The sequence below is a fragment of the Andrographis paniculata genome, unplaced genomic scaffold (genome assembly GCF_009805555.1).
Source record: "Andrographis paniculata isolate CXL003 unplaced genomic scaffold, ASM980555v1 Contig22END, whole genome shotgun sequence".
Taxonomy (NCBI): Eukaryota; Viridiplantae; Streptophyta; class Magnoliopsida; order Lamiales; family Acanthaceae; genus Andrographis; species Andrographis paniculata.
Window position 1 is genome coordinate 3,868,695 of NW_026137513.1, and position 26,269 is coordinate 3,894,963.

At 31.7% G+C, this 26,269-nt stretch overlaps 5 protein-coding genes and 1 long non-coding RNA gene across 9 annotated transcripts; 3 read left to right on the forward strand and 3 right to left on the reverse strand.

Moving 5' to 3' along the window:
* The first annotated feature begins 3,878 nt into the window (after nucleotides 1-3,878).
* Nucleotides 3,879-5,797, forward strand: LOC127245551 (probable xyloglucan endotransglucosylase/hydrolase protein 33). The gene is made up of 4 exons (XM_051266523.1): nucleotides 3,879-4,074; nucleotides 4,174-4,274; nucleotides 4,347-4,555; nucleotides 5,199-5,797. The coding sequence occupies exons 1-4, from the start codon at nucleotides 3,879-3,881 to the stop codon at nucleotides 5,602-5,604; spliced, it is 912 nt and encodes a 303-aa protein (XP_051122480.1). The 3' UTR covers nucleotides 5,605-5,797.
* On the reverse strand, nucleotides 4,496-6,126 carry LOC127245552 (uncharacterized). The gene is made up of 4 exons (XR_007837449.1): nucleotides 5,955-6,126; nucleotides 5,421-5,549; nucleotides 5,219-5,335; nucleotides 4,496-4,589 (listed from the first exon to the last, which is right to left on the reverse strand). It is a non-coding gene; the product is annotated as an uncharacterized LOC127245552 (long non-coding RNA).
* A 1,529-nt stretch (nucleotides 6,127-7,655) lies between these two features.
* LOC127245240 (protein-S-isoprenylcysteine O-methyltransferase A-like) lies at nucleotides 7,656-9,840 on the reverse strand. Of its 3 annotated transcripts, none has more exons than XM_051265991.1 (4): nucleotides 9,661-9,840; nucleotides 9,490-9,573; nucleotides 8,513-8,596; nucleotides 7,656-8,374 (listed from the first exon to the last, which is right to left on the reverse strand). In XM_051265991.1, exons 3-4 carry the CDS (start codon nucleotides 8,570-8,572, stop codon nucleotides 7,772-7,774), a joined length of 663 nt encoding a protein of 220 aa, XP_051121948.1. In that variant the 5' UTR covers nucleotides 8,573-8,596; nucleotides 9,490-9,573; nucleotides 9,661-9,840; the 3' UTR covers nucleotides 7,656-7,771. The 3 variants fall into 3 exon arrangements, with proteins under 3 accessions (XP_051121948.1, XP_051121947.1, XP_051121949.1); XM_051265990.1 differs by having other exon boundaries at nucleotides 7,656-8,401; nucleotides 9,661-9,839; XM_051265992.1 differs by lacking the exons at nucleotides 9,490-9,573; nucleotides 9,661-9,840 and adding an exon at nucleotides 8,387-8,396 and having other exon boundaries at nucleotides 7,656-8,348; nucleotides 8,513-8,594.
* Nucleotides 9,841-11,184: 1,344 nt separating this feature from the next.
* Nucleotides 11,185-14,406, reverse strand: LOC127245712 (superoxide dismutase [Fe] 3, chloroplastic). The gene is made up of 8 exons (XM_051266727.1): nucleotides 14,170-14,406; nucleotides 13,934-14,026; nucleotides 13,065-13,256; nucleotides 12,317-12,488; nucleotides 12,044-12,117; nucleotides 11,897-11,923; nucleotides 11,742-11,765; nucleotides 11,185-11,662 (listed from the first exon to the last, which is right to left on the reverse strand). The coding sequence occupies exons 1-8, from the start codon at nucleotides 14,224-14,226 to the stop codon at nucleotides 11,537-11,539; spliced, it is 765 nt and encodes a 254-aa protein (XP_051122684.1). The 5' UTR covers nucleotides 14,227-14,406; the 3' UTR covers nucleotides 11,185-11,536.
* Nucleotides 14,407-17,168: 2,762 nt separating this feature from the next.
* LOC127245526 (equilibrative nucleotide transporter 1-like) lies at nucleotides 17,169-19,226 on the forward strand. Its single transcript, XM_051266476.1, has 2 exons — nucleotides 17,169-17,864; nucleotides 18,199-19,226. Exons 1-2 carry the CDS (start codon nucleotides 17,330-17,332, stop codon nucleotides 18,927-18,929), a joined length of 1,266 nt encoding a protein of 421 aa, XP_051122433.1. The 5' UTR covers nucleotides 17,169-17,329; the 3' UTR covers nucleotides 18,930-19,226.
* Nucleotides 19,227-21,864: 2,638 nt separating this feature from the next.
* Nucleotides 21,865-25,779, forward strand: LOC127245549 (putative potassium transporter 12). Of its 2 annotated transcripts, XM_051266520.1 has the most exons (8): nucleotides 21,865-22,372; nucleotides 22,691-22,919; nucleotides 23,007-23,255; nucleotides 23,334-23,384; nucleotides 23,546-23,806; nucleotides 23,886-23,938; nucleotides 24,022-24,136; nucleotides 24,216-25,778. In XM_051266520.1, the coding sequence occupies exons 1-8, from the start codon at nucleotides 22,106-22,108 to the stop codon at nucleotides 25,499-25,501; spliced, it is 2,511 nt and encodes an 836-aa protein (XP_051122477.1). In that variant the 5' UTR covers nucleotides 21,865-22,105; the 3' UTR covers nucleotides 25,502-25,778. The 2 variants fall into 2 exon arrangements, with proteins under 2 accessions (XP_051122477.1, XP_051122478.1); XM_051266521.1 differs by lacking the exon at nucleotides 21,865-22,372 and having other exon boundaries at nucleotides 22,860-22,924; nucleotides 23,041-23,255; nucleotides 24,216-25,779.
* Nucleotides 25,780-26,269: the final 490 nt, after the last annotated feature.

Genomic DNA, 26,269 nt, shown 5'->3' on the forward strand with positions numbered 1-26,269 from the left:
AAAATTCAAAATGTTGCATTCGATCAGAACGAAGTTGTATTACAAAATATATATATATAGTAAAAACACCTTCTTTATAATAAAATTTATATATATACATTTTTATCTATTTTTTTTAAAACATATACTCAATCATACACATAAGTTTTGATGATAGATTAAATACTTCTCTTTTTTCTAAAAGTAATAGTAATAAATATAAATCCATACTAAAATTTTTGAACATAAATCTAAATAAAATATGAAATATACATGAACAAAAGACAAAATTAAATACTTATATTTTATTTTTATATTATCCTAAACAAAATAATTTTATATTTTAAATATCGCTTAAAAGAATATTTAAATAACATAAAACAAAATTTCAACTTATGATTTTTAAAGCAAACCCGAACACGAAATACTAAACAAACATTTGATATAAAACACGTTATCTACTTTTATTCTTTTAAAAATACTAACTATAAAAAAAGAAATTAAATAAATAAAAACGTATTCACGGTGTGTTTGTTTTGGAGATTGGATTAGATTTATACTATTCATCCAATTTTTTTTCCCCAAAAAATCAAATCAAATATCTATTTTTCATTTTTTATATTATACTAAAAATCAATTTTACATTCAAAATATCACATCAACACCTATTTATATCACATTATACAACTATTTAAATTAAAAAATTTTACTATTCAAATCTCAACTCAAAATCCAAACCCTCGGACAAACACACCCTTAGGTTGCAGAAGAAGTCCTTCTCTCCTATTGTCATGGCTATCAGTAACTTTTGGCATACAATATAAAATTAAATATACAATATTCAATAATCGAAAAAATTAAGCATATAATATTTAAAATATTAAAAAGAATATTATTGAGTTGGAAATGAATTACTTAACATAAAAATATTAACTTTTGCAAAAAAAATTGAATTATAACTAAGACTATCTTTAACTCACTCCGCAAAAATAGCAAATTTTCAAGATGAATTTTCCAATTCACCCTACAAATTTGGAGTTGTCACCCTCTTTGGTAAGAGGGTGAGACAAAATTCCTCTAACCTCCTATCTATTTTATTTTTTGTGATTCTATTTTATTACTTATAAAGTAAATTATTTTTATATTTTAAATTTATAATTAACATTATTTTTTATATTGTATTTATTATATTTAATTAAATAATATTATATTTTTTTTTTCTAATTTGCATAAATATTGTTTACTAATAATCCCTCCGTCTATGGAAAGATTGTCATTTTTCATTTTTATCTGTCTCAAAATAAGGTTATCATTTCATAATTTAGTAATTGTACTATCTACCAAACATAATAAATACCATTTAAACTTACACTATATTACACAAATGACATTACTTTTATATTACACAATACTAATAGGGGTATTTTCATCTTTTTCACCACAATTCATTATAATATTAGTATTAAAAAATTTACGTGCAAAAAGTAAACGACAACTTTGTTTAAGGATGGAGGGAGTATTAAATTTTAATTTATTTAATTTAAAAATATTTACTATTTTTTAAGATCAAATGATAATAAAAATTATTTTAATTTATTAATAATATTTAGAATATTTTTAAAATTAAATATATAAAAATAATAAAATATTTAATGTTGGTTCGGGACTAATTTTAAGTTAATTTTTTTTTTAAGAATTAAAAAAAAAATCGGGTCTGTCGGGTATTATTCGAGCCGGGTCCGGATATGATCGGGTTTGATCCCGAACCATTGGAGATAAATTACTGTAGTATACAAAAATAGAAAGTATGGTTGAGAGTGATATAATGTATCACGTCCTGCAAAAATGGAAAAAATTGTTATAGTCCTGGGTATTAGGTGAAGATGGCCTAAATAAAAGTGTGCTCATTTTAAAATATTTTTTTATTTTATTTTATTTTTAATCATATTAATTGAAAAAATATAGAAAATTTTGGGTGTGTTAAATTTTGATTTATGCTTGATATTAAAATAATATTTGATGTGATATTTTTTTAGATGGAAAATATATTTTTCTTTTAGAAAACAAGTCCAAATAGTAAAATCTCATCTTCCACGAAGATACCCCAAATAAATAAAATAATATAAAATATCCCAAAACACTTTTTTTTTTTTTTTTTTGTCATTTCAAAATTATTTCAATTTTATTTTTACTAGATGGACAATTTTGCCTATTATTATTTATCTTTTATAACCATGCGCACACTTAAACACAACATGAGGATCGAACCCACACCCTCTGGGCCGTAGCATAGTTGCAGCCCCGTTCCTGACTATTATAGGCTCCTTGGCAAATTAAAAAAATGGGCCTTTAAATATATTTTTCCATTAATGTAATTAAAAAAATAATAATAAAATTTTGATTTAATAATAAAATTATATTTTATATATAAAAATAATAAATAAGAGTGTGTTTGCTATTTTTATTTTAAAATATACTTTTTATATTAAATATGGTAAAATATATCTATAATATAAAAATTAATATTTTTGGTTAAATATCGTTTTATTTTGGTCAGTTGACAGAATATATACATATTATATGCATATTACATTTTATGATAATATTAATCTTAAAGTGTGTCGAAATATTTTATTAAATAAAAACACTTAAATAGCATATTTTGTGTATTTTGACAATAATAAAAATCATTTAATTTGAATAAATAATAAAAATACAGATTAAATAAAAAAAATCTAAAGAGCACAATTGTTTAATATTTTAAAATACAAATTTTTTAATATAAATAAATTAAATATTAAATATACATACACAATAAAATAAAAATAACAAAAATATATATAATTTTACAAAATTTCATATTTCACAATAAAATTACCAAAAATTATAAATATTAAACACACACTATAAATACACATAACTACATAATTAGTAAGTTAATTAAAAATAAAATTTTTAAATTAAAATAATTTATTTAAAAATAAATATAAATTTATTTATTTATTTTGAAATTTATTTTAAAACAAAATTATAATACTGTTATTCATTTATATATATAACTATTGAGAACTACTTGGGCCCCTTTTCGAAAATGGGCCCTGGAAAAGGGCCCGGGCCATAGTTGTATGCATAATCCAATCTCACAACTTTTCAACTAAAATTTAGAGAAACTTGGCGTATCCAAGAATCTATTTTCCATTCCTATCAAAATTATAGGTAAATTATATAATACTCTTTTGTATTTTAGTAAAAATACATAAAATATCAGTATTTTGATGTTTCATTCTAAATAACAATCAAGTTGTATACAAATAAAAAATGTAAAATATTTGAAATAATTTTTTTTGAACAAAATAAATAATTGATAAATTATATATTTTAATAATTAAACATCAGCTTTTGGACCATGAGATTGTTTGGTGTAAATTTTATATTAACATAAAGGATTTCACGGTAATAAATAAAATACTATGCATTTTTACTATAAAACATAAAGGAATATCATATAATTTACTCATATTTTTCATTAAAAAAAATATGGGTAAATTAGACAAGCCATAAGCTACATCAAACTTTAATAGCACAAGGGGCTCTTCCAAAAGCTCATAAAAGCACAATTAAGAGAGATTCTTGTTCCAGCTGTGTAAGAAATGCAAAGTCCCCTATAGCCCCTACCCCTACAGACTCCAAGCTATGATCTAAAAAGCTACTTTTTCAAAACATTTCCATGCACACAAAACTCCCAAACTATTATCCACTCTCTATTGCTAACTAAATTAATTGCATCACCAAAGAATTAAAGCATAGGGATTATCCATTCTTGCAAGATCCAGACAGCTTGAAACAACTAAGCACAAACTTATTAGTATTAATGTTCATCATTCCTTAACTCCTCATCCATGGCAATCTCTGCATTCCTATACTCTTACATTCTAGTTTTCAGCTGGATAGTCGGGATTTATGCAGCCTATGAGCCGACTAGTAGGTTTAGGATGCAATCGGTTAATCAAACTTGTAATGTGTTCTTCGGAAGGACTAATGTTCACGCGAGGAAGGATGGGAGAGGTGTGAATTTTAGCTTAGATAAGCTCTCAGGTAACTAAATACATCAAGAACAATCATAAAGTCGTGTTCTTTTGTGGATTTTAAAAAATTTGTGTGGGTTTTGTTGGGATTTTTTTCGGGTTTATGCAGGATCAGGAATAGTGTCGAAGAACAAATATTACTATGGGTTCTTCAATGGCGCTATAAAGCTGCCGGCGGGTTTTACATCAGGTGTTGTAGTGGCATACTATGTAAGGTTCATAATCACTCTAATTCATACTATAATGTAATAATATGCGTCGTGATAATGAAATATTTTTCAGCTATCGAATGCAGATGCATTTCCACACAACCACGATGAGATGGATATCGAGCTTCTAGGCCATGAGAAAAGAGGAAGATGGGTTCTACAAACTAACATATACGGCAATGGGAGCGTAAAAACAGGAAGGGAAGAGAAGTTTCACCTCTGGTTCGATCCCACCAAAGGATTTCACAACTTCAGCATCTTGTGGAACATACATCATGTAGTGTAAGAAACTTTAACATTTTTCAATTTTCTTGATCTAAAAGGCACTGAAATTGGTTGAGAAAATAACACACACATAGAAATTAACGAGGGTAAACTATATAACACGCCTTTATGTTTGAGCGAAAATACACAAAACACACTTTGTTTTATTTCCTGTGTGAAACCCCTTTGTTTTAACGTAAAATTTGCACAAAATACCTTGTTCGTCTAAAATTGATATTTGGTTGTAAATATGAACTTAATTATATGAGTTCTATACAAATAAAAAAGGTAAATATATTCAATAGTCAATTTTTAATATAATATATAAGTAAATAATCGATTAATTCTCCGTTTTATAGTTTTTTTAAGATAATTTGTTATCTAATTTTTATAAAAATTATAAAAATGAAGGACCGATCAATTATTTATTTATTTATTTTATTCAAAAAAGATCATTCAAAATATTTTACCTCTTTTATTGTACAAAAACTTGAATAATTTAAGTCTGAATTTACAATCAAATATAAGTTTTGGACGAAAAGGGTATTATATGTAAGTTTTACATTAACACAAAGAGGTTTCACGCGATAAATAAAGCATGTGCATTTTTACTAAAACATGAGAGAGTGTTATATAATTTACCCGATTAACAAAATGGCAGGTTCATGGTGGATGATATACCTGTAAGAGAAGTTGTTCATGATGCGGCTATCTCCTCGATTTATCCATCAAAGCCGATGTCGGTTTACACGACAATCTGGGATGGATCAGAGTGGGCAACTCATGGAGGAAAATACCCTGTCGATTATAAATATGCTCCATTTGTGGCATCAATGAGAGGAATTGAAATGGAAGGGTGTGTATGGAATCAGAAGAATCATACTCATCTTTTGTGTTCGAGGAGGACTCTTTCGAGCTTAGATCCTGTTGGCGGCGAGCAGTTTGCGAAGCTGTCGAGCCGGCAGAGAGCAGGGATGGAGTGGGCTAGGAGAAACCACATGTTCTACTCATACTGTCAAGACAAGAAAAGATACAGAGTTCTGCCATTAGAGTGCAGAGAAAAATAGCATAAACCTGCATTCTTTACTATTTGCAGATTATACAATAAGTCAATAATGATCTCTATGAAAGATGACATAGAAAAGATACTGTAAAGTGTGAGCTACAATAAGTGCGAGATGAGCTGCCACTACCTTATAATCAGTTAGAACACAAATTTAGACAGTCTTTTCGATTATGCCATTGAATTGAAAAGGGTTGTTTTTGAGGTTTTTGAGATTTGATTGAAAACATTAACTATGAAATTGCTGCCTTTCTGAGAGTCTGTAAAATAGATTGTATTTATTAATAACGTAAGAATGTGTTAGCTAATAAGAAAATGTTACGTAATCAGGCGTTTAGGCAATTCGTCGAACACCTTGCGCGCAGGCGCCACTGCTCGGTAGACATCTTCTGCGTTGCTTTCTTCGTTTTGGAAACATCGCAATCACGTCCAAATCTGAGAGTCCAAGACAGGGAAAGTCTTGTCAGATTCGAAGAACTCAACATTACGTGTTAGCTCAACCCAATAAAGGCCATGATAATGCATGGACAAGTTGTCCAGAATCAAATTTTCTAACGTTCTATTAGATTTTTAAAATTTAACGTATTAATTCAGATTTTTTTTTTTTTAAAAAGTAAATTAAAATCTTAAATTCAATTCAGATTTTTATTTTTTATTTTTTTTTTTAAAAAAATTAAAGATATTTAATTCTAAATTTTGAAAATGATTTGAAATCTTAAAAGTATCTAGCAATTTATAAAATTTTATAGTTTGTAAATTTTATTGAATTAGCATATTAAATTACAAAAATCTTTATGGTATAAAATCTCTATCAATAAAAAGAGATTTCAATAAATTATACTATCTCAATTTGTCCATAGTTGGATACACAAGTTTTAGGTATAATATAATTATTGATAAGTAATTAAAAAATATATTAGTTAAAATAATTATACTATAATAAAAATAATTATAAATTAAAATTAATATGACTAAATAATTTAATTAAAATAAAAAAATATTATAAATTATGAATTTTAATTATATTTTTACAAAAAAGACAATTTACATAAGACATACTTATTATATTATATATTATTTAGTTAATGAAATTGATTTATATTTGTTAAGTATGTTTTGATTTAGTAACTTTTACAACAAAAATAAGAAGTGTCCATTGTTAATTAGACAGACAAAAATGGAAAAGTGTAAATTAAGTTGAAATGGATAAAATATTAATTTATACAAGTAATAAATATTAAAATATTAAAATAATATATTTATTAATACAATTATCTTTTTTTTTATAAAAAATAATAATTGAAATAATAAATTTAATAAGTAATTAAATTAAATATTAAACTAAAATATATAAATAAAAACGTTTAGTATTTATTATGTTACATATGTTATCTAATTACTAAATTAAAAAATAGTAAATTTGAGAAAATGAAAAATGACAATCTCTCGGATAGAGGAAGTATAATAAATATTGATATATTGTATAATAATACTATATGTTATTATTTTCCTATATAACTAATAATTATATAATATTTATTAATATTTTTTTTTTTGTTTATAATTGAAGCAAATAATAATTTTAATAATAAATATATTATTTGTAAACAAATTACTGTAATTGCTTACCAATATAAATTTCATATTTTTTATTTTTTATAAAAATTAAATAATGTATAATGATGTAATTTTCTCCCAATATAATTTTAAGAAAAATAGATAAAATAAAAACTTTTACTTTTAAGTGAAAAAACTAAAAAAAAAATGCTTATTTTTTACTAAAAAAAATGTCTCTTTAACCTAAAAGATAAAAGTTTTTATCACAATTAAATATACAATATCCATTCTTATAATTTGATGTCGGAGATAGTATTATTAATAAATATGTTATAATTCTTAAATGTGAGTAAGTAAATAAAGCAGTAACAATAACCCAAACTATTGGATATCAATGAGTTTTCCTCTTCCCCAAAACATCAACACACAAAAAAAAAAAAAAAAAAAAGATCTAAAATGCCATACGAAGATTACAAAAAACCAGAAAGACAATATGAATAAGTTAACATAACAACCTTATATATAGTACCAATTTAAATTTCGATTAAGATTACACAATCACAACACTAAAAACTCCCCAAATTGTTCTAAAGCAAAGAATAACATGACATAAATCACCTGATGAACGGGACTCCAGAAGGCGTATGCCGCGCGTACTCATCATACTCGCCCTCGAAGAATCGCCTCAAAAAGAACTCTTCATAGGGTATCCTATCCCGAAAGAATTGCCAAACAACAATAGCAAACGCAACAGTCGACAGCGGGTTGCAGAGCATTACCTGCGTGCCGACAGCCCAGATGAGAAAGCCGCAGTAGCTGGGATGCCGAACAAAGGCGTAAATCCCGTGGGTAACCAGCTTGTGATGCTCCTCATGGTTCCGTCTGATCAGATGTGTGAAAGATCTGCCGGCAGTTATTATAGCCGCCTTTCTTATGAGTTCGCCAAGAACCACCATGGCCAATCCGGCGTTGCTTATCAGCCAGTGTTGTTTCATTCCCGGGAAGAAATGAGCTTCGAGAGAGTATTCTAGCAGAGCACAGAGCATGGCTACTGCGTAGCTTTTGCTGATTAGAAGAGAGTTGAAGTTTACGCTGTCTCGGCCATGGAAGGCGAGTGCGAGGAAATATTCAGAGCAGTGGAAGAAGATTATGCTGAACAAAAACTGCAGTAGCTGCCTTTGCGCCGTTAAGCTGAAGAACAGCTCAGACATGGTTTTCTGAAAGTATACCAAACCAGATCTTTCCTGAGAGCATATATATATATATATGTATAGGTATGTGTGTGTGTTTGTCTCGGCTAGTGAGGTTTGTTAAGGAAGAAGCTATTCTGAATTATATTGGAAGTTGCTTTAGACCTGAAGTAAGCGTAGAGTAGCAAGATACGAGCAAAAAATTCTTGGGCTTTGCTTGACCATATAAACGCATCAGAAATGACATTCCTGAAGATAGCAAAGGTTAAAAAGGGATATACAACAGCATAACTTAGATCTAACACATTTTTCAACACGTTGCCAATGGGGTTTTAGAATTCGACTTAATGTATAGATAGACAGTAGCAATATTGGGATTTCTGAAAATAGCAAAAGTTACAAACAGATCTACATCAACACAACTTAGATCTAATGCATTTTTCAACGTGTCAGAAGCTTGAGATGCATGACATTTATGTTAAATGCTGCTTGATAGGGTATTAGAATTCAACTTAATTAGTACCAGTTGATGTCCAGTAGCAATATAGAAATTCATGAAGATAGCAAATGGTAAAAGCATATCTAAATCAACGTAGTTTATCTAATGATCTTGAGATACAAGAAATTTCTGTGTTAAAAAGAAGCTGATTGTTGGGGTCTCAGAATTCGACTTGATCTAATTAGTTGTGCAATAGCAATTTACCGGATGGATAAAAAACTAGAAAACTACATTGTATATGCTAATGCATACTTTCTTACTATACATACAGGGCATTAACCCTTTTATACTAATTCTTAATTTCATCAAGGTTAAAGAACAAATCTTCCCTGGATTTTGGAACTTTCATAAAACTGGGTGGACTAATGATCCTTGTTTGCCTTGATGAAGGTAGCGTTGTCAGGTTAGTGGTATGAAAGGATTTCTTGCATGACAAACATGTTTCCATTCTTGTTTGGAAGATTATCAATTAAAAATTATTCTATTCCATTACCTTTGAAAGAGTGGCTAGTTTTAGAAGTTAGAAATGGCACGAAACATGCTAGAAATTATAGAATTGCTCAGCTCTAAACTCCACATTGCTAAAAAATACGCTGTACCGCGGATTGCAGAGATTGTGGAAGCTGTAGCCATAGATACTTACCTGGAAATCGACGTCCAGTGATGAGAATCCTTCAAAACTACGCCACCGTGAACTCAACAGATCAAATCCTGCGAGCGTTCTCCGCTACGAAAACAGTGACGCAGATTCAAACTCAAACCCTAATATTTCAAAAACAACAATAGCACGAATTTACTTAGCTACTGAAAATACCTGACGGACTGGAGATGCTTGACCAGCGGCAACCACCAATCCACACGCCGATGCCTCACCTTTCGCACTTAAAACTTTGATGCGAATGTATCGTTTGTTAACATTGATTTGTCGAATTCATCCCGACGATTTTCGAGAATTTTCTTTTCCCTTGCTTTTGGTTTGTGCTGCGTTTCTTTTAGGCTTTTTTACTTTTCCTTTTACATATTCTTTATTTTTTAAAAATAGTAATAATAATAACACAAGTATATTTTAAAGTTAATTGAAGGTTCAATTTTTTTTTAAGAATTTAAATAGTAAATTTTTTGAATTAAAATAATTATTTGATATGATATAAAAACGTGTTTGTTCTAATATTTAAATATAAATTATTTTTTAATATTATAATATAAAAAATAAATATTTAATTTAATATTTTTTATGAACAAAAAATTTGATGAACACTAAAATTACAGTAGAAACCCACAAAAAAAAAACAATACAAACTTGGGCTTTGTATAGGCAATTTGACCCTATTCAATAAATATAATATCAAAGTTAAGGGTATTGAGTAACAAAAAATGGTAAATAAGAATTTTGAATTGGGAGGCAGGGACGTTGAGATTATTAAATTATTTAAATAAAAATTTAATTTAAATCTTATATTTAAATAATATTTGATATATATATATTTTACTGAAGAGGAAAGTCCATGAGATGAAAGGTGTATTGATTTTGTGAAATAATTTAGAAAATAATTTATATATATATATATAAAATATAAGTAATTGTATAATATTTTGAAGAAATGTATTGGCTTGAAAAACAAAAAGAACAGACTCGAAAAATTGACAAAGAAACACAAAGCAAATGAGCTGATACAAATAAAATAATGCATAGCGAGGCCAGACATTCCCAACCCCAACCGATACGAACCGGCGGTTTGAACCGCTAGTTTGCCGGTTTCGATTCCATTATTCACTGAACCGTGAACTGATGGTGCTCAATTGTTTCTAACGTCAACTCTCAATTAGTATTTTATAATAATATAATAAATTTTTACTATATTATCATTATAAAAATATTATGGTTGTGTTCTTCTATGGGTTTTACCGACAGAATTTTATTTACGAACTTTACTATTAGGATTGTTTTTTTTTAAAAAAATATCACATCAATAACTTTTTTTTTTTTATATTATATTACAAAATTATTTTACATTCAAAACATCACATCAATCTCTATTTATATCACATCAAACAATTATTCAAATTCAAATTTTTACTATTTAAAAATTCAAATCTAAAAACTAAAACTCACAAACAAACACACCATATATATATATATATATAGGTATCTTTATTATTATTTGAAACAAACAAAGAATCAAAATACTATTTAAACAAGTTCAAACCAATGTCTCTAGATCTTGTCCGCCTAATATGATCTGCCTTGTCGAGCCTAGTTTGCATATTATTACGTTCGAACGAACACTGGAAGAAGAGTAGCAGCTGCGAATTCTCATGTTACAAAAAAGTACTACTATTTAAACAAAAATTAAAATCCAGAACTTATTTACCGCAACCAAACAAACCCTTCAGCATAGATTATTACTAGTATTTCTTATAGCAAACTAAACACATTACAGATCTATGTAATTTCCTTTTCTACTGTTACAATAAAAATGAACAAGTTTCTCCTACAAATATTAAATTAAATAACTATTGGCATAAAAAGCTGTGATAATAAAATTACCAAGTTGAGGCAAAGGCATTACCAGGTAGATCATTTCTAAAGAAATGAGAGAGTTTTCAGCATCTTACTAGTTTTTCCTTTTTCTCTCAATAATAAATATCCTCATGGAGAAGATGGGGAGGAGGGGGTGGGTGCATTTGGTTCATGCCACAGGAATTTTGGGCTCGCCTAAATTCACAAAAGCCTGGGCGCGCGCCATTCGTGCAGCTGCAGCATTCCATGAGACGAGGTGGTTCATGAATGCGTCGACATACTTGGCTTTATCATTCTGTTTCAAATGAACTCAACAAATTGAGTTCACTGACAAAATAATTGTTGAAAGTTTGGAAATGTAGATTTCAGATTACCTGATAATCCAAATAATAAGCATGCTGCAGAAACAAGGCAGAATTCGATTAGAGGGAGGGTAGGAAGATATATTGTGCAAGCACACCTGCACATGTGTGTGTGTGTGTGTGTGAGAGAGAGAGAGAGAGAGAGAGAGAGAGAGAGGAGAGTATACCTCCCACATATCCAGACAGATAATTGGCTGCAACAATTAAGCAACAATTAAGACATACTCGAAAATATTACCAATAAGCAGCAAAAACTCTGGAAAAAGAAGTTAAAGATGGAAATATATAGATATATATATATATAAGATTCTTACAATGTCGTTCCACACGAGAGGATTGACTGCATTTGATGTTTTAACGATCTCGAGGCATTTTTTCTCTCGCTTCACTGCAACAATAAAATAAGGAAACTAGTGAATGTATCATAGTGAAGACCAAGAAATTAAGCTTAGTAAAGAAGGTGCATTTATGTCGATGGGAGTATATTTAATGGCGAAAACTAGTGCATAGTTTAGTTCAACTTAGTACATTTTATATCAAAGCAACAATTCAGCACCAAATTAGTAGATAAGCTATAGATAACTTACAAACTAACCACACCCATCCAGATCCAAATGAAGTCAGGGCTGCTTCGATGAATTTCTCTTTAAAATTGGCGAATGACTCGAAATCCTTTTCTATCTGTTGGAGCAGACCCAGAGTGGGTGGCTCACCCCCACCAGGTTGCATAGAGTCCCAGAAGAAGTCATGATTCCATACCTAAATGAGTGAGTATATACAACTAAATAAGCTCCCATTAATTTTATGTTTGAATCCTTGAAGATAAACAAGAAATATCACATTCTTCTGTTGAGAGGAAAACAAAAAAAAAACTCGGGTTTCATTCACATGCGTTCATGTTTTACATTAGCACAGAATTCTTGAATAAATTCCAGCTAATAGACATTAGAGATTTGTTTACGAGAAGCTACAGTGTGAAATATGCTTGAAAAATACATAGGCCATGAACTTGCACATCCAACTCAGTCAGGTGTGAAGTGCTGTGCTGATTATGGAAATTGAAACCTCAAAGAATCAAGAGGGGCTATGCAGATAAAGAACAAGGCACAAGCAAGAAGCAGGAGAGACTGGATTATCAGTATGTATATTTTGTATCCAAGAATAATAGTTCACGGGAAGTTAACTAAAATGCAAATTTGATGAATTCTGAACTGAAGGCATAAAGCAATTGATAGGATTGCATGTCAATTATATCAACAACAATTGACAAACTAATCACTTATTTCTAATGTGATTCAAAGATAAGGAAAAACAGAGAAATCAGCAAAGAATCACCTGTGCCGCATTATTGAATTCAGGTAAAGGATTGCCGTTGTTATATGTCACCCGGATTAGCTCATCCATGGTACACCCATAGAGTATGTCATTCTTCTCAAGCTGCTTGTTAAGTGATTCTAAATAAGCCCGATGATGCTTGCCCCAATGGACTTCAAGTGTTTTTTGACTCATGTATGGTTCTAGTGCATCCTAAAACGAATAAAGGATAATATAAAATGAGTGATGTTGAGGAGCACACCGGGATCAATAGTTAAAACGCATTACAAAGACCAACTTTGCCTGTCTATACCCTTCTTAAGCATAAGTAACTGTTAATGAATTGCAATACACAATAAGCTGTTAATATCATAAAATCATGAATAAACAATTAAAATTTCAAAACCTCACAATAACTCAACAGGAAAGGTGTTAATAAACAACTCCCTTTTTTTCTGGCCTGGGGTCATACAGCACCAACTCAAAAGTCAAAACATGATAAGCTATCATCAAGGCATTGTAGATTCTGAGAATCACTAACTTGACAATCCTAACTCTACATTTGGTTTTAAGGATTTCATGAAGGAAAAAGAAAACAGAAAAGCTATGACTGATTGTTGATTATAACTCCTAATTTTTCATGATCTCTTTTCACTATAATCTTTTGAACTTGATTCTTTTTTTTTTAATCTCTCCTACCATTTTCTTGTCCACCGAAAATCCCAAAAAACACATGGCACAGAAGTTCCTCTATGGAGGGGACAATCTATATTCTCAAACAGCAAAATTTTCATGAGAAAATGCTACACTAGTTACAGAAAAACTTATCTTGTATACAGAAGCATTTTATCTCATTGTTGTATTCAACTAAATATAGTCACAATCCTCACAAGTTTGTAAGGAGGGTTTCTGAGGCCATAGTAAGCAACTGTTTTTGATCCTCTACTGCAACTATGCAAATTGTTTCTTCTCAGTCCCAACCCCTGCATCAACAAATAAATTCACTCCACAGACTAACAACTCATAACAAAAATAAATAAGTAAAATCGCCTGCTTCCCCAAACCAAACAGTCACCACATCAAAACTGATGATACATCGAATAGAATCACGTTCAAAAACTCATACCAGATGATTGATGCTAACCGCGGCGGTGGAAGCAATAAGCATGGAGCTCGAATTCATTTCCCGCTCTAGAAAAATCCCCTTCCTCACCCGCAAGGATTCTAGAGTCCAGAAACACCTGGAACTAACTTGAGGTAGAATTAAATGTAGCACGTACACTAATTTGGAAAACAAATCTTCACAGAAGATCTGCACGCATTTCGTTGAACACAGAGAGCACTCAAGAACAGTAGTATCTTTCAAAATAGACTTGCGGATAATCGCGCTGGCGCATATGCAAAAGTTTAATGGGCCGAAATCTGGATCGGCCCATTACGAAAAATTTTGTTTATTTATAAACCAAATCGATATGCAGACTTAAAAATATTTACACTCATTTTACTTTTATTATTTTTTCAAAAAAATTTTTTTCCTAAACATATGTACGGGATCAAAAAATGCTACTTTTATAGGAGGAAGAGTGTATTATATATAAATCATAAAAAAAAATAAAAATTAGCAGATGTAAATAATTGTATGTGAAATATAAAAATAGTTTATTATTAAGCACATATCACAATTACTAAATTACTAAATTAATAAATTGATATATTGAGTGTGCATCTGAGTGTGCATGCACAAATAATTTTAATAATAGCTCTATTTTTAATATATATAATATTTATACTTTCACAAAATTCAGCAAAAAATATTAATTTGTTTTGTAAAATTTTTTGAAAAGATATTTTACAAGTGAAGTATAAAAAACTATATATGTCAATATAAAAGAACAAGGCTCCGTTTGGCTGCTTCTGCCAAAAGCTTTTGGCTTATACTTCTAAACAAAACAGTTTGCACCTATTTACATTGGCTTCTGCTAAAAAGCAGAAGCAATTTTTAAGTTGAAAAGTATTTTTCAGAAGCATATTGGGCACTTTTCAATCCAAATTACTATTTTATCTATAATAATAATAATAATAAATAAATAATACAATACTATAATATAATATAAAAATAATTAATTTATATATTATATTTTAATAAAACTATAAAAAAAAATGAATTAATTTTTTTTAAAAAAATTATATATTATACTTGGATTAAAATTTAAAATTGAGACACCAAATTGATATATTATAATTTATACTATAATATATTTTTAAAATATAAAAAAACGAATGGTATATCTTTTGAATAATTTTAATTTTTAAAATATAAATAAAAAAAATTTTAAAAATTATTTTTTATGCTTTAATTTAAAATCTTTAAATAATAGTTTAACTGTTTTTTGCTTTGTCGTCTCCTTCTACTTTGGGTTGCTGCTTATTTTTTAAGATGATCTAAACTGCCTAAATATGTGGTACATTAATTTTTTTAAAAAAAATATTTTTTTACAAAAACAACCAAACTAATATTTTTTATACTTCCTCCGAAGAAGCGTTTTGTTGGGAGTTGGCACCGAAATTAATGAATAATAGTATTTAATTGAAAGTGAGTATAAAATAGAATGTAAAAGATTAAAATGTCCTTACGTTTTAAAGGATTTTAAAAAGTAAATTATAGTAATAATTAGGGGTAGTTTGGTAAAGTATGAAAATGTCCTTACGGTTTTAAAGGATTTTAAAAAGTAAATTAGAGTAATAATTAGGGGTAGTTTGGAAAAGTATGAATAATTTTTTTTTATAAAGTGAGAACCACGATTACTAAATAAGGAAACAAGACAATTGTTTTGGGACAAACGAAAATGAAAAAATAAAACAACTCTTTTGAAAATGAAGGAGTATTATAGATATATTTCTCATAAAGCAAATATTTCAAACAAAAAAAATTATATATATACACGTGATTCGCGCTTGAAAGTGTTAAATGATTAATAATCATACTAACAATAAATTAATGATTAATATAATCATTTATGTTAATTAGTTAGCAATATTACCATTTGAAAATTTAAACCATTTTTTATGAACCCACGTCATACTAACATTTAAATATTTATGGGGGAAGATCTTTTACTTCACTATCGTAGCGGATGCCATATAATAATTATATCGCAATCATTATTAGGGAATATTTTTGTTTACCCCCTAAAGATTATACAATTTGCAGAAAAAATTAAGAGTAGTTCCCACTTCCCTCCGGTTAAGCGCAGTACAGTATCCTCCAATTAGAGGCAAAAGCGCTCTAATATATAAACTTTTAGTTCTGTCGGTTTCTGCAGAGAATCGACTCATTTGTCTACTTTAATTGGTATAAAATTTTAATTGCGTAATTAGTAAGTAATTAAAAAATATTAAAATTAATATAATTAAATAATTTAATTAAAAAGATTTATAAATTAAATATTTTTAAATATAATTAAAATATATAATTATATTTTTAAAAAATAAAATGATAAATTATTGAAATAAAAATAGTAAATAAACTATGTAAAATGGAAAGAGTATATAATAATAGTGTGTTTATTTTGAGGTAGTTTGAGAAAATTGACTTTGGATTTGAATTTGATTGAATTTTAAAATAAATTTGAATTTTTATTTATTATTATTTTTTTTTTTATGCGTAGCTAAAAGTATAGTTTTAAAAGGGAGTGAGTATATTTTATTAGATTATGGGTTTTTTTAAAATTAAATTTTCAAAATTTTACTACTATGTGTTTCTTAAAAAAAATACTCATTTCGTCCTAATATAATAGTCGTATTTATTATTTTTGTCCGTTACAAAACAATAGTTTCATTTTTATAAATAATCATATAACTGTATAAGTACCTTATTTTTTCATTATTATAACTACACTCACAACAACAAAAAAATAATAATAATAATAATAAATACTTTTTACTCTCATGGAGGGAGAAAATATAATTTTTTCATCTCACCAAAAAAATCTAATCAAATATTATTTTAATACCAAACCAATTTTTTCTAAAGTCAACCAAAGACGCCCTATAATTATTAAAATAATCAAAACAATTGATTTATTGTATTTTTGCACTGCCGCTATTCTTCTACCTTTTAAAACAAGTAAAATCTACCAAAAGGCAGAACTTGTCTGTGCTGGAAGCATGTCGGCTCGGAGAGGAGAGGGTTGTCGCTGAAACTACTTTTACTGTGCCAGGTAACTTCACAGTAGTTTGGCCAAACGAGAAACACACTCTAAGTTATTTCCCGGTTAAATTCTCCGATGGCCGTAACGATCAGCGCCGCCGCCGCCGCAGCTGACGGCGACTCGGAATCGGAAGCTCTTTTGATCGCCGAAGCTGATGACATTCCGAAAGACTCATTCCACCTTGCCTATATAATCTACTTGACATTAGGCGCAGGATACCTCCTCCCATGGAATGCTTTCATCTTAGCTGTCGATTACTTCACGCATCTCTACCCTGGCGTACCCATCAATCGCGTGTTCACGGTCGCTGAAATTCTATTGGAGCTCGTGTCGTTGCCGTCGATTGTTGCATTCGCTCACAAGTCCGATGCATTTGTGAGGATCAACGTAGGGTACGCCTTGTTCCTGGTGGCGCTTGTGGCGATGCCGTTTATAGATGTTTGTTATGTGAAGGGGAGAGTTGGTGTTTACGGCGGGTATTACGCGACGGTAGGACTGGTCGGATTGACTGGATTAGCTAATGGATTGGTGCAGGGCGGCGTTGTAGGGAATGCCGGAGAGTTGCCGGGGAGGTATACTCAGGCTGTGTATGTTGGAACTGCTGCCTCAGGTAAACCTATTGCTACTCTTCTTCTTCCTTTCAGCCCTAATTTATGCTTCATTGGCCAGATTAGTTTACTTCTTCAACAATTGGTGCACTTGATATTGTAGCTTTGAATTATTGGTCTATTGTGAATGCTTGATCTATTCATTGAGCTATGGAGTATTGGAAGTTTGCCTATTTTCAATTGCCAGTGAATTAGTTTGCAATAACAACAGGCTAGCCATTTTGTTTGGATCCATTTGTTTTTGATGTTCTTTTTCATCTCTTGTTGATGGTGGTTTGAATTCGTATAGAGCTATCCCTTGCATATGAACACAGAACAATTGATTCTGAATTGCAGGTGTTCTTGTTTCTACTTTAAGGATCTTAACCAAGGCTCTGTATGCTCAAGATGCCAATGGGCTTCGACAAGGTGCAAATCTGTATTTCATTGTCACCATAACAGTGATGCTATTGAACATCATCTTCTACAATGTGGTACATAGGCTTCCTGTGATCAAATACTACTACAATCTGAAAAAATCGGCTAAAAATGAGGAGAAAGAACATAAAGGTGATCTTACCGGAAAGCTTTGGAGATCAACATTGTGGGATATTGTTGGGGCCATGAAATGGTATGGATCGGGCATGGTGATGATTTACCTCACAACATTGAGTATATTTCCGGGACCTCTAACAGAAGATGTGCATTCGGGGACTTTAAAGGATTGGTACCCTGTCATCCTAATAATGGGATTTAACATCTTCGATCTTCTTGGGAAGTCTCTAACTTCCCTTTATCTAATGAAGAGTGCTCGAATTGCAATCATCGCCTCGTTTGTAAGGCTACTGTTTCTCCCTCTTTACTATGGTTGCTTGCACGGTCCTGAGCTCATCCGAACCGAGATTCCTGTCACCATCTTGACGTGCCTTTTGGGTCTTACCAACGGGTACTTAACCAGTGTGCTGATGATCTTGGCTCCCAAAACTGTGCAGATACAATATGCGGAAATTGCAGGGACTGTTCTTGTGCTGTACCTGGTCATTGGCCTGGCGATTGGATCCGGTGTCTCATGGTTATGGATCTTGTGAAGATTGGATTTACCCTGATATGCAGACAGGTGTGTTCTTGTTCTTGTTCTTGCTCATTATCTAGTGTTGTTTGTATATTATCCATCTTAGTTAAGTGGCTCTGTGTGTTGTGAATTTTTTTAAGTGTTTATGATCTGCAATGGTTTAGGTGAGATTAAGTAGATGGAAGTTGCATTGTTTATTTTTATTGAATTTGAACCAAACAGAATAAGTGTTTAAAGATATGTTCAAAACCGATGTTTTCATTCTTGGTTTTTAAGTAAAAGGCATTCTTTGTATGGGATTTCGACACATATTTTTGTTGTGATTGATTTTTACCATGTAAATTTTAAGCTTATTATTATTATTATTATTATTACTTCTGTTTGTGAGTCTGCAACTACTATTTTATTTGGGGTCTTGTAAGAGATGACCTAGTGGTGGATTTCTGGCCGAGAGGTCATGGGTTCAAGTTTCTAATGTCCTCTAGGTCATCTACACACATGGTTCGCTTACTATACAGATAATTAGGTACTGTATCATTATTTAGTGAACTTTTATTGTCATTAAAAGGAGTATTTGGCGTGCATAAATATTTATATTTTAAAATTAAAAATAGTTGTTATAATGCAGAATTTATTCTCTTATATATATAGTGTATTGATTTGATCAATATAATAATATAAATCCGTATTAATTTGTATAATTTGATTATAAATTTATATTATATTTACATATATATTTCTAAATTTTATTTATTTATATTATAAAATATTTTATTCTTTATAAAATAATATATATTGTATGTATTTTATTAAATTGTAATTATTATAATTTTTCTTATATTTATAATTTTCAAACCCAACAGCCCAATTGTGGACTGGTTTAGTTATATATATACGTACATATATTTTATGCATACACTGTATGTGAAATGAGGCAGGGGAGCTGGGCGGGGAGGGGGTTGAACCCCCTCCCATATTTAGCCATGCAATATCTCATTTTTATTAAAAAAAAAAAACATCAATTTTAATAACTAGTTCACATTAAAATATAAAATACAATTATTCCTTTGAAATTTATTTATTTATTTTTTAATAACCAATTGATTCTCATCTAAATATATTTTCATCGGTCCCAAAATCAATCTATTCATTTATTTTGTTAGTCACTGAGTAGTGGGGTTCTCACATAAATAAATAAATAATAAAAATATATATTTTATATATTATTACAATAATATCATTAATTTACACATAAAAAATACTATTAATATTTTAGGATACAATTATTTACTCACCCATACTTATATAATGGAAAGAGTATTATTGCTCTTACCCATATATTATATTTAATCTACTATTAAATATCTATAAGTATACATGAATATCTACTATTAAATATTTTAATATCAGCTGCGACTAACTTACATATGAGGGGTTTTTGGGAGAATCATTATCGAAATATAAAAATACATGGATACAATCGAATTACGTAGCTCATGAAATCAATACATTTATTTTTTTTTATTGTTCCCTAGACCCAAAACACACACCACAACCATTCACTCTCACTATAGAGTTTGTTGTAACAAATTTAGATTTTCACAGTTGGAAAATTCTGTTTTTGTTAGATTCGTCATCACAGGGATCACCTTTAGCGACACAAAACAATTTCTGGATCAACAACCAAATAAACCTTCATAATATTTGGGCTCAAATCGCGAATACACAAATCTTCTATTGAAGCTCATCTCATTTCAAAACAATCTAAAATCTAACTAGTAATAATCAGATGAATGTCTAAAATCTAACTAGTAATAATCTATTGAAGCTTATCATTTACAAGGTTGTTTGACATTATTTATCAACTATAAAATTTTTAATAAATATTAGTATTTCATTGATCAGTGAATGCATATAAGATAATTGTGAGATTTTTGGTTTTGTAAATAAATAAATAAATATTACATTCGTCCCATAAAATCAGTATCATTTGCTTTTTATATGTAGATTTTTAAATATTAGTATTATATTAGTTTATAGTGAAAAAAACAAAAATACTCCTGATAAAAAAATAATGAAAAATATTAATAAAGATATTAATTATATTAAGTAGGAAATACATTACTAAATTAAAAATATTTTTTAATAAAAAATAATAATATTATGAATTACATTTACTATAATAAAAATTGATATTTTTTTAATTAAGATAAACTAATGTAGAAGTATACATTACGTTGAAAGTGATATGATAAATTAAATATTTATTACTTCCGCTAGCCAACAATAAAAATAATAGTACTACATTTTCTATTTTTGAGTTTACTGTTACAAGAGTTATATTCATTTTATTTAGTTACCATATATATCATACTCATTATAAATATTTTTTCAATCATATTTATTTACATAAATATTATTCAATTACAAAATAAAATTAAAGAATAATTTACTTAAAAATTCACAACTATCATTATAATAAATATTTTTAAATTTTCGATACTAAAGTAAATATAATTCTTGTATTTATAACGGAAAAAATATTTTTGTAATTAATTATTAATTAAATACTCTATTTTATTATATTTATAAAATTCTAAAACTCTAAAAAAAAAATTTAAACAAGTCACAAATTCCCAATAAAAATATACAAATTTTTTAATACAAAGTATTGAACCCAATAATTATTTTACAGTATACACAAAACAAGCACTTGATTTTAATTTAAAATGTTACAAAATTTTTTATAATTTTTGAAAATAATTTATAAAAATATAATGTTTGTTCGTAAAATTTTTTAATACACATTTCTATTAAAAAAATTAATTGATAGACAAGACTATTATTGGAAGAAAGAGAATTATTTGGAACAAACATATGCGGAAACGGAAAAACGACAGCTATCTATGACTTATTTTATGTGTTCGGGACCCGAACGCCGGGTAGATCCACACCGTTCAATATGGGTTGCAATTGCATAGAACAATAATTCAACTGGTCTTGGAGGTCCCGGGATCTTCTATAGCTGCCGGTAGAAATGGTGTTCCGCCGTCGCCTCGCCCGACAGCTTTCCAAAGTCTCGCAGGGATAGAATCGCACGTGAGTTTACTTCCCACCAATCGGTACTCGGAATAGGAGCACAACTCATTTTCGAGGTTGGATCGATCGTTGCCGGCGGTTGAAGCCCGAGAAATGGAGGAGGACGGGATCGAAGAGAGCAGCGTGAGGTTGTTGGGGAGCAGTTCCAGCGGCGGCGGCGGCGGCGGATCGTGGCGGTGGGTGGATGGAACTGCAGTGAACGCGGAGCCTCCGCCTCTGTACTTTGGCGGAAGCCAGGAAGACGGCGAATCGTACGGAACTGGAAGTGTGCGCAGAAGGCTAGTGAAGAAGCCGAGGAGAGTCGATTCCTTGGATGTCGAAGCTATGGAGATTGCCAGTTCACATAGCCACCACAAAAAGGTTAAAGATCGAAAATCCTTTGATCGAAATTCGAGTGATTACCTATTGGTCGATGGATCGCTTTTTCCACTTTTCGTTAACTGCAACTGATGGAATTTGTCTTTGGTGATTCGATTAGGTTAGAGAGAGCTATTTTTAGAAAACCTAATCAACTTTTGAATCCAATCAAATTGGGGAAATTCTCAAATCCTGTTTCTTAGGGCTAATGTTTCCTTCGTTGTCATCTGCTGTTTGCCTGAAAACTGAGGGAAAATTTGAATTCACCATCGTAGCTATTGAATTTGGTGGAATGTGAAGAACTGTATATGGTGTTTGCAGGACACATCACTCTGGGGAGTTTTAGCATTAGGATTTCAAACACTTGGTGTTGTATATGGTGACATGGGCACAAGTCCTCTGTATGTCTTCACTGATGTATTCAGCAAGGTGCCCATTACATCGGATGTCGATGTCCTGGGGACGTTGTCGCTGGTTATTTACACCATTGCTCTCATTCCTTTGACGAAATATGTATTCGTGGTGCTTAAGGCGAATGATAATGGAGAAGGTAAGGTACCTTTGGCAAAACCCTAGCAACTTTTGTGATCTAACTCTAAGAATAGGATATGGTTGACAATGGTGGTTATAATAACAGGAGGAACGTTTGCGTTGTACTCGTTGATCTGCAGATATGCAAATGTCAATCTTCTCCCAAACCGTCAGCCTGCTGATGAACATATATCCAGTTTCAAGCTCAAGCTGCCCACGCCAGAACTGGAAAGGGCTTTAGGCATAAAGGAGATATTGGAGCACAAACCGTATTTGAAGAAGCTTCTCTTGCTGCTCGTTCTGATGGGAACGTCTATGATTATCGGGGATGGCATTCTGACTCCAGCCATCTCAGGTATTCGACATATCACTGCAATGGCTAAATCAGAAAATATTTTTGCCTGTATGTCTTGATCTGGTTCTTGTTTTGCAGTAATGTCTGCGGTGAGTGGTCTGCAGGGTAAGATCCCTGGATTCGGCACAGGTTAGTTGTCCTTAACTTGTCGTAGAGTTTCATATCCAGTTTTTCGCCGATCATTGAATTAGGCCTCTGAATACATGATCCTAGCAGACAGTAGTTGGTTCATGTCATCAAGTTCAAATATGTTTTTGGGGAAGCAATTGTTTTTCTTTTCTTGTTTTCAGATGCTCTCGTCATTACTTCCATCGTAATTCTTATCGGTCTGTTTAGCATACAAAGGTTTGGAACAAGTAAAGTAGGCTTCACATTTGCTCCTGCACTTGCTCTATGGTTCTTCAGCTTGGGGGTTATCGGTCTCTACAATATGATCAAGTACGATATGAGTGTGTTAAGGGCGGTAAACCCTTTCTATATTTATCTTTTCTTCAAGAAAAACGGCGCGAACGCATGGTCATCACTTGGGGGTTGCGTTTTATGCATCACCGGTTAGTCGTGATTGCTTTATTCCGAAATATCGGATTTTCTAAGCTTCTGAAAATCAAATTGAAAAGGATAACATTGCAGGTGCTGAAGCAATGTTTGCAGATTTAGGGCATTTCTCAGTCCCATCCATACAGGTTGTTAATCTGTCACCCGACTTTGTTGTCTTACGCCTATTTCGTTATCGTTTTGACAATCTAATCTCGACCAAATGCTGCAGATTGCATTCACTGTTGTGGTTTTCCCCTGCCTCCTCTTAGCCTACATGGGTCAAGCTGCATTCCTCATGAAACACCCTAATGCAGCTCCGCGAATATTCTACGATTCTGTTCCAGGTGATGTTTCTGAGCATATTTGTCGTTTACGCGTTGTTTCTTTGAACTTGGCTTGACATACTTGCGATAAATGCTGCAGTCCCTATTTTCTGGCCCGTGTTTGTCATAGCCACATTCGCTGCCGTGATCGCTAGCCAGGCGATGATATCTGCGTCGTTTTCCTGCGTCAAGCAAGCCATGGCTCTCGGGTGCTTCCCGAGATTAAAGATCGTCCATACATCAAAAAAACTCATGGGCCAAATCTACATCCCGGTAATCAACTACTTCCTGATGGTCATGTGCATCGTCGTTGTCGCCGTCTTCAGAAGCACGACAGAAATAGCGAACGCGTACGGCATCGCCGAGGTTGGCGTCATGCTCGTCAGCACCGTCTTGGTGACCCTCGTCATGCTTCTCATCTGGCAGACGAACTTGGCCTTCGCCCTCGCCTTCCCCCTCGTCTTCGGATCGATCGAGCTGATCTACATGTCCGCCGTTCTGTCCAAGATCACGGAAGGCGGTTGGCTCCCGCTCGCCTTCGCGTCGATCTTCCTCTGCATAATGTACACGTGGAATTACGGCAGCGTGCTGAAATACCAGAGCGAGGTGCGCGGGAAGCTGTCGATGGACGTCATGTACGACCTCGGATCGACTCTCGGGACGGTACGAGTTCCCGGGATCGGGCTGCTGTACAACGAACTTGTTCAGGGGATCCCGTCCGTGTTCGGACAGTTTCTTCTGAATCTTCCCGCCATCCATTCGACGGTGGTGTTCGTCTGCATCAAGTATGTCCCGATCCCGGTGGTTCCCCACGAAGAACGGTTCTTGTTCCGGCGGGTTTGCCCGAAAGACTACCACATGTTCCGCTGCATCGCGAGGTATGGTTACAAGGATGTAAGAAAAGAGGATCACCGGGCGTTCGAGATGCTCCTGGTCGAGAGCCTCGAGAAGTTTCTGAGGAAGGAGGCGCAGGAGCTCGCCCTGGAGAGGAGCATCGACGAGCAGGATCTCGACAGCGTGTCTGTTCGATCGTCGGACGACTTTGCCGTTCCTGAATTCGGTGGGATCGAGGAGCTGAAGGAGCCATTGATGCAGCAGAGTGAAAGGAGGCTGTTTTCTGAGGGGCTTCCGGCAAGCACGATGTCCGGCGAGGAAGATCCGAGCCTGGAGTACGAGCTGTCGGCGCTGCGGGAGGCTTCGGGATCGGGATTTACGTACCTGCTGGGTCAGGGGGATGTCCGGGCGACGAAGGAATCGGTGTTTTTGAAGAAGCTGGTGGTGAATTACTTCTATGCGTTCTTGAGGAGAAACTGCAGGGGAGGTGCTGCCACCATGAAAGTACCTCACATGAATGTAATCGAAGTCGGGATGACCTATATGGTATGACTCTTCGGGCCGGGCTGGGTTGTCGATCATCTGGTTAGTCTGAAACTTGCTTTCTGGTTTTTTTGCATTGCTTCATCTTGAAATATGACATGAAGTTTAACTGGTTATTGTAACTTGTAAGGGTTATTTTAAATATTATGGTAGTTTGCTACAAAGGGGTTAAATAATTTAATTCGGGGATGGAATATTTAATGTTTGTGTTAGTCTTCCCAAATTTAATTCAGCAAAACAGAATTTTTTTGCAATTGATTATGATAAATCTATGTGGAAATAATAAATCAATTTGTCTGTTTCTTTGACCCAAACTTCCAGTTCCAGCAAAATTGTCTGATTACTATGGGTAGTGATAAATCTTTCATTTCGAATATTAATTATTATATATATAAAAAAATTATAAAAATACTTTTATTAGACATTTGTATAATAAAGAAACACACCCTTATCAAAAGAAAATAAAGTATTTCGGCTAAATTGCACAAAAACTAAACGTGGTTTCACGAAATTGCGCTAAATCCTCCATACTTCAAAAACTGCGTCAACTCCCTCGTGGTTTCATAAACTCAGCGTCTAACCCTCTCGACGCTTTTTATTTAACGGTATTTGATCTAAATGCGCTCAAACTGCAAATAAATTTTAAAATCTCAATATGAGATTTGGCGCAATTTCATAAATTTTGTACAATTTAGACAATATTTCACTATTTTGTTATTCCAAAAAGGGCCGTAATAAACTTGGGCCTGGACTGGCCCATTTTATGGGCCCATCTCA